The following is an 11,079-nucleotide window of genomic DNA, read 5'->3' on the forward strand; positions in this document are numbered from 1 at the left end:
GACATTCAGTGTGCTTCTCAGAAAGGGTTGAACAAAAACGACACGCATTTCAGTAGATATTGCAACTTGCAACAATCAAGAGAGATCAAATAATGTTTTGGATGATTTTAAACAAAGATTCACAGAAATTAAAATCTTGCTTCATTTTAATATCAAGAATAATATAAAAAAATCTTGAGACTACTCTTCCTATATTCTTTCTTATTCAGTATCAAAACGACATTTATATTCAATCCTTTCTAATTTTTATAAGCAATTGTATATGATTGTAAATATATATCATTGTCCATGATATACTGAATGTGAAGCTTCGGGAAAAATTGATTATTCTCAGAGTATTACATAGGTGTGTATCACGTAACTCTGATCGATAACGTTTTCGATCGGTCGAGCAGCAATTCCTTCGTTTGCCCGCGAGCTGCATTGTGTTTTTCATTCCACGAGGTGGATGATAGTCGACGGTAGACGATGACACTACGGGAGATACCTGCTCCCCGTTGATGGCTATGCCCAGAAATTCTTTGGAAAATTGCATTTTTTCACGCGGCGAAAAAAAATTCCACCGGTGCCGGACGAGAAATAGCTTCGCGCGGAATTTGTTGGCTGAAGAAAAGAGCGAAAAAGTGAAATGGAAAAGGAGGAGAACGTCGGGACGATCGATACTTATTTCTCGCGATCGACGACACCAGTTTCATGATATTATTCCCGAGTCGAAAATTGCGCGCGTACTCGTATTTCTGCTGTTAGGCAAATTTATGACCGTCGGGTCCCGTTGGTTAGAAGTTGGCTAATTAATATCGCGATCTAATTTCGCGGGAGTATCGGCTGGTGCCAACAACTGTAAGATAGACGCGGGAGAAGGGAAACGTGATGTAGGAAAGTTAGTTATTTGTGTTCGTACCGTCACGCCCAATCGCTTTTTAAACCGATATAACAGTTCATAATCGAATGAGTAACAACTTTTAATAATCTGGCTACGCTCGGTTTTTCATTTAACAAAGGAATAAATAATACACCGAACTTAACATTTAATATTACGTATTAACAAAAATTCGAATTTGTGCAATTTTTTATAGAATTTTTTATAGACTTAAAGAATTTGCGAGATCATCGCGAAACATTCAAATCGTTACGGCCCTGACTACTATTTTTGCTAGCATCCGTGACATATTTAAAACGTCAGAATTATTTCACAGCCGGACATACGGATTATACGGATCTTTGCATTCACGTATAGGAAATAAGGCGAGATTCGTAATTTCCAGTTCCAATCTTGTCTTTATGGGAGTGATTAGGTTAGTGCATATGAAACTTCCCTTAGTTTTTCAAATTTGAGTATTCTGGTCGAAATTTACAATGTATGGTTTATCAAATATTATCTCACTCCGTGTTATAAAAATTTATTCATTATTGACACAGAAGATTATTGAAAATGAACATTTAAATGAGCTAATCATTTGTATAGAAGATTGGTTTCCCATCGGGAGATTAACTTCCGTACATGTATTCGCATATACCTGGTGGGAAGGAGGGAGATAATGTACGGCATTCCGTGTATAGCAGACAAATCCCCATTACAGTCGGGCCATTCATTGTTCGTTCTTCGCCACGAATCCGATGAAAATTCATTAACGCTGGGCATTTGCGAATGAATGTCCGCGTAATCGGGAAGTTCTACCAGCATTCATTAATTTTGCGGCTCTGAATAGCCTCACAACTTGACGAATAGTTCGTCCCGCCGAATAAGATTATCTCGTTGTATCTAAATCGAACTTCAATTTGTTTGTTTTATTTAAAAAATAATTGGTTCGTAATTTCAATTAAATAAAAAGTCGATGTTTCAGTACTATGAAAATTCTAATTAGATTAGCATTAGCATTAGATGCGTGGCTACTGATACGGTTGATCACTCACCCAGCAATTTGGGGATATCTGGCTTGTTAATAACATCTAAAGTCAATTATTATCCAGCCATCACGAATTAGCATGACAATGATCATCAATCTGGAAATACGCTATGCCACATGGAATACTACATAGATATACACCAACGGTTATACCACGGTAGGCTATGGTTTTGTCTAAAACCATCTTGATCAGTCGTTCGATTACTCGGTTATGATTTCTATCCACGGTTAATGAAAGCTGCTTCAAGCATCATTAATGTAGCATGTGAGTAATAATCCTTCTTGTTTCCTGATAGGAGGAAACCGAATCCGTGAGCCCTGAAAAAGAAATAGAAATCCAAACCCTTCCAGCAAAACCGTAAGTGAAATTATGATATATAATCCTTACACTTACAATTCGTTGATATTCATAATTAATAGACTGCAGATTTCATGCATGGATAGACATGAAAAAAGCGCAAAATATACAAAAGTATGTAAAGTATTTCTTTTGCATTTAATAATATTTAAAGAATCAAAGGAATTGTTTTTCTCATCTTATTTTTTTAAATTGATATTATATAAGTTTTATTTTATGTAAAAATCCGCAGTCTAGTTAATTAATTACGCTCATCCATTTAATTTGCATATAAAGATATCATTGCTAAAATTTCGCTTTTTATTTTATTTGAATAAAGTTTGAGTAGTGCGTGAATGTAACAAAACTGGATGAAAGTGTAAAAGGTATCTCTACGGAGACTGGTTCGAATGCATTTACAAATTGCAATCAATGCAAGTACCTCTTACATGATAGGTACTGTTGCATATAAATTTTTGCCAGAAAGAACATGTGCAAATATGTACAATACCATGGCATGTATCTATAGATCATTGTGTTCATTTCATACGTGGTTTTGTATGTATAAATTTGAAAATTGACCAGAGATAGAAACATCAGCGGCGAGAGTAAAGTGGCGTTTGAACGCGTTACTCGCGGATTCGATCTCGAAATAGTTTGATGATCACTGATCTGTAATTTTAGTCCAAGGTGTAGGTTGTATGACGCAAACTGAAGCCGCCGTGTCGAAAGAAACAGGAAATCACCGCGGACGTTCACTGTTTTCGTGATTCGGCAAATTTTTTCAAATTGCGCAAGGGACAACCTTTTTGGCTAAGTGACGCACCAGTTTCCTAATTTTATGCAAATGCGTTATTTATTTCTACACTGCAGATTTTTATGTAAAATAAAACATTTGCGTTTCATTTCTCTCAGTAATATGAAAGTGAAATTTGAAATTTTCACACAGTTTAGCGTTTCCATTTTCTTATTATTTGTTTCATTTAAGTTCAAACCAGGGATCACGTGTACAAACTGTTCTTGGCTGAATGACGTGAAATCTGGGAACAATCCCTATCTCGTATTTACGACGTATTACTAAGAATCTATAAATAAAAATATGTATGTGTATAATTCTATTTATTTATTCTCATCCGCTTGCAACATCCGAACCTGTCATAACTTCTCATTAGTATGACTCAAGCTTGTTAAAAAGATTTGATTGAAACCTTAATAGACATCGCCTTTTAAAGTATTTCCCGTAATAACGAAAAAAATATATTCGGGGTAGAGAAGATATTCATCAGAGTGGAAAAAATTGAAATGACACAATGCATTGAAACCGCAGGGAGACGGTGAGGTCCATGGAACGGATTTATGCCGTGCCATCGGAAAAGCTGCGCGTTTGGTCGATTTGGCTCACGAAGGTCGGGGAACTTGCCGACGAATGGCAGCGATGGTTACGTGCCCACATTGATCTCATTATCAGGCTCGCGATAGAATTGCAAGGTATAGAGAAGAAAAGCGTAACCGAGTTAGAGAAAAAAGAAGAAACAGTGGCGGCGGTAAGTTCAGAGTTAACGGCTGGAATAAATTCTCTGGTCAGACAGAAAACTGCAATAATGACCGAAACGTGGATTCTTTGAGATTGTTCAATTTAAAAATCTTTATATTGAAACGATATCAAGCGGAAGGTAAAAGGGTGAGAAAATTTTCTATGCAACTGAAGTCCGTTTATCCACGTAAAGTTAGACATGATAAATGATTAGGTTTCACTGTCGTTGAAAATAACGAATATAAAAAATCATATTGGGATGAGATAGATTACTATTAAACACTTCAGAAACATCAAGAGAAGATGTTATTTAACCGTAAAAATAAGCGAGTGCTTACTTTTTATAGATCCAATAACAAGTAGGCTTGCATTTATCTGATTTTTTTGCGGCGTCCGATTATATAGAGACTTCATTAATGAGTCAGGTGTTATTGGGCGAACAGTTGCAGAAACCTGCGCGAAAGCTCGGTCGTTCTCTCACGAATCGAAGATCGATAGAGCTATATCATCGCATCGGTTCGCCTCGATATCGCTTTCCAATAATTTTCAACGGCTACAGAGATAACGTGCGCACGGTTTCGCGTTCATCAAACGTATGTAAGAGATTATATCCTCGTAGTACGACGCCGCGAAGCGCGCTAGGCATTGTTAACGAAAGTCCTTTAACAATGTGCGCCATATATATTGCGAAGATGTGTAAATATCTTGCAATCGGGCGAAGTGTACCAATTCGAGTGGAAAATTAGAGGCTGTCGCTGTTTCAAATCCAACCAACTTGTGGTACAGTTCACGTGTACAGAAAGTCGATAAAGAACTATTTAGGAGCTTCGAGATGTCTGATCGTCATAGTTTGAATGTCATTATAAAAAAGAATTATCGTATTATATTCACTTCATTAAGAAATAAAAATAGTGAACCCGATTTGTGGTAAAATTATTCAAAACTTCATATCTTTCAAACGCGGTTACAGCGACTATCTAGTTTTCCAATTTCCTCAATTTCCCGTATCCGTCGTGTATCTACCAGCTCGTTTAAACGTGGAAAACTTAATTTTGTCAAAGCTCCGCCGGTGGTGCGACATTGAAGCGCAAGTACCTTGATTTACACGGGTCACTAGGAATGGCCATGTTCCGCAGCATCCAGTTGGTTAACCTTGAGTACCACAAAACCCGAGGCACTGCGTTTCGTTCGACCCGTGCATGGAGCTCAGGTGTTGGCCGCACGTTTTCAGTCTGTTCTCATTCTGGAGATTTATACTCCAGAACTGGTTGCATGCTTCAGGGAGAAGGGAAACGTTTAAATCTCTTTGCCATTGAATTCTACCCTGTGTTATTTGCGGGTAACTACACGCGAACAGGGAAATTGGTGAAAGAGAAGGACATATGCAAACCACATGGCCTTTTTATGATCGGAACTATTATTGCTAAATAATGTTTATTGTCAAATTTTATTATTTCCTACAATAGTATTGCTATCAATCCTAGTATTATCAGACTGATTTATTTAAGTTTAGAGTGGCCTGCATACGATTTGTTCTAGCCTGCCACTGGCACCCAAATAAAATGAACGATATTTATGGAAACTTGAAAATAAAGTTAAATGTCGATTCTTAATGAACGAAATTAATAACCAGAACACGTATGTTATATATAATTATTTATTATTGCCATTGATAATATATTTAATGTAATGTTGGGAAAATATATTTCACAAATAAAATTCTTTAATGGTTTTATTACAACTAAGAAAGTGCTCATATATTATTCTTGAAGGTAGTATAAAAGTAAAAGTACCATTCTTGCACGTGTTGCTTCACCATTTTGACATGAAATGGTCGACCTTGGACGCGAAAATTAATGAGTATCGCAAGATCAATCGAGTAATATAAGTCGAGGATGCAACAAGATAGTTTGCTTGTTGCCTTGATCAAAGTAGCCACTGTCAAGGCAGTCGAGGTCACGGCGAATCTATTACATCCTTATTCTATCCTGTGACTCGAGTTTAGTTATATATAAACTCTGGTTTCGCAGTAAAACAAAAGATTTATGATGTCAATTTGAAAAATGTGATTTACATAGAAATTTCTTTTAGTATTTCATACCTTTTTATTACATCACATGCATTGTTTATATTTTCTATAAATATATGAAATCCTCATTTTAGTTAGATAATAATTTCCTGTACATTTTTTATTAGTTACCTGCTGGAAACACTGCGTGTGATGCATCGAACTGTATAGGACATCAAATTATTAAACGATTTTTAATTGACTTTCATATACAGACGGGTTCAGGCAGTTCGTACCACCAGTTACTGATCAACCTCTACACTTTAATTTGCATAAGAATTCGCAGTTAAATTATTATACTAAAGTCCTGCTTAGTAGGAAATGCAGACATGATTAAGAGATTTCGATTAAAATTTAATCGAAAGAGCGTATTTACTGCGTAATTCTTGAGGTCGAGCGACGTGGTGGTCGCCTCACGTTTCTCTCACTTTTCACTAGGCAGCCAGGCAGATAAGCGTGTTTAATTTTCATTTTAATATGCATTAATCGTACGACGTTCTGTTTGCGCAGGTCAAACTGAAAGTTTCACGCTATTCGCGTTACAGCCTTGTACCGTCTTCCTCTTTTGTTTCGTTTCGTGTCGTCCGCGTGCCCATAAATCACATTTCCCTTCTTTTCTCATATACTCGTGGTCACGAAACACACTTTCGCGAAATTCTTCTCAGCTATATCTCAAACGGTATTAGAGGGGAATATTTTCTTAGAATAATCTCAAAGAATCACGTTTCTTACGGTCAAACGAATCTCCATGATTTTTCACTAACATTGTACAGACATGAAATCGAACATCCATTATGTGAACTATGCAACTGGGAAACAAATGTATTCTCATAAAAGAATTTTCACATAATAGAATAACAAGCGATTCGCATTCCAATTGTATTATATCGTATAGAAACAAATGTGTTTATACAAGCACTTTGTTGGTATCATACTTACATGCAGTATTGCATTAGAAAATATATTGTTGTATGTAATAGTACGTTCATATAATGGGTGTACATATAACGAGGGTTCTACTATATTACCTTAAGTTGTTGCAATTTTTCATCATGCACTTATTCACATTCGTTCAACAATTGTTCCTAATTTTCTTCCAGGTCACACAGGTCACACAGGTCACACAGACCACACAGGTAACAAAGGTCACACAGGACGGCGTAAATGAAATCCAGGTTGAGGAGGCTTCTAGTTTACGTGAAGAAAGTGTGGAGCCTGTATTTAGCGAGGCTGCGCTCGATGAAGGTGAGGGTAGAATGATTTAATACCACCACGAATGAAGTAGTACAAAAGTATTCCCATGATAAGAACATGAAAGCGGTAGTAGTACTGAATTTTGATAAGCAAACATCCAGCTATGGAGAGAATACGATTTCGACATACAGTAAAGTCAAAATGCTTTCATTTCACCCCTATTTCGGCTAGTATAGCATTTATCACGGAGTAAATCTGGAAGCATGAATGTTATCACTTAACTCACGTTCGCCCAAACAGATTTTACGACGAGGAAAATGCCTCGGCACGACTTTAACGTTATCTTAGAATTTCTCGTATTTAATAAGTAATTCCACTATAATGTATATAGTTTACTAAGTCCACCCTTCTGTAACGACGCTTGGCAATAAACTTTCGAAAAGATAAAGAAAGTTTCCTTTATCCCCTCACCGTCGAGTACGGGGGGGTTGAAAGGAAGCTAGCTCTATCTCGTCGAACTTCTTCACCGCGGTAAACAACCGGGGAGATGGTCTCGCTCCTGGCGAGGTTTAATTAAGGGATGCAATACGTAAGAAGCTACGAATTTGCTGAATGGCAATTAATATGCGATCAACACAGATGCTGCAGACATATTCGCAGAAGATAGCGAAATTACCCTTACCATGGAACCATCCGACGCAACGATCTATATGGAACTGCCGGAAAAGCCGAAGGATATAGCGGCTGAACCATCGTTGCTGACTGCAGCAGACGTGAGCGACTTGGAAGATGTGGTGCATGTATGGCCACTCGGAACTCCATGGATACATTTAGGACAGGAAGATGAAGTGTACGAAGAGCCATTCGAAGTAAGAACGTTCACTGATATTTATTATTAACCCTTCCGTTCCGGGGTAATTTTTTTCAAGTTTATTCAAATCTACAAGGTTTTATTATTATTTCTTATTTCTATAAATCATTGCAAGGGAAGTTGACTTTTGAATACAGACTGAAATAAAACTAAAAGGGTTAGAGATAACAGTCGCTGTCTAGGTTTATCGCGTTCGGTGCCCGCAATCTCGTAAGAATCAGTCCAATCTTACGAGGGGAAACTTTCCTCGCTACGGTGAAGAGCACCGTTGCTCGCAACTTTTGAACTTGCTCTCCACTTTACACGACGTTCTCTAAACCGTTATGAAAAAGAAAGAGTTTCTTTACAGCGATTGCCCATACCAAGGACCGAGCAGGAGATGAGAGAGTTTGTGAAGAAGTTCACGCATGAGGCAACCATTTACAGATCCTACTACAAACACTGGGAAGATGTCGCAAAGCAGGTGAGATGAACTGCACTCAAAAGTCGCGTATCCATTTCTATCATACCGTCGTCTCATTATACACAGGGAAGGATTGAATTAATTAAATCATTCAATATATTTTATAATAAAGCATCAACTGTTCTGATAAAAATAGTTCGTTTCGCTAGAAGCTGTTGTATATAAATTTCTAATTTGCTGGAACTTATTGAATTAATGCATTCTTGCATTTTGGGAAATCGTAATACATTTTTATGAGTTTTTCTGATGGAACCAGTAATTCTTGTTATTTTGAATAATAATTCTTGTTGACTCATGCATGTTTTACGTTACGTCGTAAAACTTATGGATGGCAGTATGATACACGAATGCAACAATGATAGAATACGAGGATAAAATGTGATATATATATATAAAACTATGATACATATCTTGTCTGTCAGATTAATAGGAATTTGTTGCTTGCAGGCAACCAACGAGGTCGGATGCAGGATGGTGATGGCCACATGGATTGTGCAAGGAAAAGACACGACAGGCAAAGTGAAACAGCAACCGTGCCCGAGACCTATGGGCATGACACGCTCCCGTGCCACGCTGAAGTCGAAGAAATCCGTCGTTTCGGCGAAATCAAAGAAGTCCGCAATTTCGGCGAGATCAAAAGCGATGTCCAAGAAATCGGAACAGATCGCCGAATCGGAAGCGGCTTCTACGCCGACTCCCGAAAGTCCTACCGAAACTGAAACCAGTGAACCATCGGAAGAGGTACATTCACTTTGATTTAATAATATTAAATTAATTATAGGTTTATGTTCATTTAACGTTATTCATGTGAGAACATTATGCAACAATTATGCTGTATATATTATTCATAATCGAGTCATAAATTTTTTGATTTCGAAATTGCTTGAAAAATTGTTATAGTAGAATCTGCATTAATCATTCAGAGTTATGTGCAAAAGTGTACAGAGTATAAAAAAAGTAGTAGATATCATTATTTTTGACTGCTAAAAGAAAATTCAATTTGACTTTATTTTTTAAGTTGACGTTATAAATGATTCATATTGAAGATTATATACTTATGTGATGAGGAACAACGTGTACGTCTCACGAAGTGCAAGTGATTCATTCAAGTTTTTATAACAACTTTTACGAGTAGTTCTCATAAATACTGTAGCGATTAAATCTCTCTTACTCGTTTGATACTCAAGGCAAACGTTTTTCTCTTACCTCCGAGTGAAGTCTTTGAAGCTTTCACGGTAGTTGATTACAAAAAAAAGTAATACTCGGCCGGTAGATTATGAAGGAGCGTCTTAATTAGTGGCCGACGTATTAATTTCTGCGATTAATATATTTTACCGTTACCCGGAAGTATTTAATAAATCGGTAAAGCTTCTCCTTCCGTCTGGTCTCATCTTTTTACCTGTCCACCGTTTTGTTCGCATGATTAACGAAAGCTCGGTAAATACCGTCGCCGCGTATTTTCTGAAATTTTTCCTCCCGATTTATCGGCGTTTCCTGCTAATAACGGGACCCGTTATCGGATAAAAAGTATCCGATAATAAACGATCCAGTACGCTTTTTCAATCATTTTTTCCATTTCTCTTATCACCCGCGTGCTCCATTGATCATCATCGTCATTAAGAACCATTTAATAATTCTTACATTAGTTACACTTTCGGTATCGACGTTTACGTTGAGTATCGAAGATCGATGTAACGGTTGATTGATACTGCCGCCGAAGATTAATGACGAGCAACCGATATTCGAGGCTGATAATTCTTTTCAATCTGTCCAGAAAGGAGTCCACTTCTTACCGCGTACCACGTCTTTCCGTTTAGAAAATATTCATTCACTCTACAGTTTTTCCCTTATTAACAAATCGCATATAGTTCTCCCTTATTAATTCTCATATTATCGCCCGATTATAGGATCCTTTCGCATCGGAGTCGGTAGCTACTGTGAAGAGCGTTGCGGTGAAAGCGAGCAAGATCGAAGAGCCTAAGATCGAGTCGATCGAGTCGATCGAGATCCAGGTGGATGATGTGGTCAGGGATTGCGCGCGTGCTGCGGAACCTATACCTTACCACTTTTACGTGAGAGCGGAACCGGATATCGATATAGCGATAGAACACGATGATGAAGTGGTCATTCCCGAAGACACCGATCGCGAAAGAATCGTAGGCGATTACAGGCGTCTTTTCTTCAATCTGTTCGACAAGCCTTGCAAAGGAGGGAAACCGTGGATAGCATAACAAAACAGGATAATCATAGCAAAACAATAAGAATGCCTCTGTACTCAGTCATACAATAAAGACAATAGTTAACAGCATTACAAGTACCATGTAACAGTCTCGTTTTTTAATATCCTTGTATTTTAAGCAAATCGAATATATTCCTACGTAGGAAAATAGGATTCATTGAACACTTAATGTAACTACTGACCATTACAAAGGAACATACCAATATTGATTATTGGTAAATACTCTATTCATTTGATCTCGAATAATTTAAGAAGTTGATTCACGGACCGAACATTCGGTTTTGTGTTGTGAGTATAAAATCGAAATAACGCGACTCGCAATGGAATCGAATTCGGTCGCATGCATTTTCGAACAAGGAGTACAGGATTAAATTTCCCTTTATTGGTTTCCACAAGCTTATCGAAACTCGTAATCGATTCAATGAACACACTGGAGACTCGTTTCTGCTACGTGATGATCCGACAA

General features: G+C 37.4%; 1 protein-coding gene across 2 annotated transcripts in view; it reads left to right on the plus strand.

The window, feature by feature from the left end:
• Window positions 1-10,674, plus strand: part of LOC108623446 (uncharacterized) — a 42,392-nt gene extending 31,718 nt beyond the window's left edge. Inside the window, exons 2-8 of one of the 2 annotated variants that reach the window (XM_026812285.1) lie at window positions 2,204-2,265; window positions 3,572-3,788; window positions 6,965-7,091; window positions 7,680-7,909; window positions 8,261-8,374; window positions 8,822-9,115; window positions 10,282-10,674. In XM_026812285.1, coding sequence (XP_026668086.1) covers window positions 2,204-2,265; window positions 3,572-3,788; window positions 6,965-7,091; window positions 7,680-7,909; window positions 8,261-8,374; window positions 8,822-9,115; window positions 10,282-10,605 — 1,368 coding nt within the window. In that variant the 3' untranslated portion in view covers window positions 10,606-10,674. Of the gene's footprint in view, window positions 1-2,203; window positions 2,266-3,571; window positions 3,789-6,946; window positions 7,092-7,679; window positions 7,910-8,260; window positions 8,375-8,821; window positions 9,116-10,281 lie in introns of both variants that reach the window. The other variant, XM_026812284.1, reaches the window with a different exon arrangement.
• Window positions 10,675-11,079: the final 405 nt, after the last annotated feature.

The sequence above is a fragment of the Ceratina calcarata genome, unplaced genomic scaffold (assembly GCF_001652005.2).
Source record: "Ceratina calcarata isolate Rehan_Ccalc_2016 unplaced genomic scaffold, ASM165200v1 scaffold27, whole genome shotgun sequence".
NCBI lineage: Eukaryota > Metazoa > Arthropoda > Insecta > Hymenoptera > Apidae > Ceratina > Ceratina calcarata.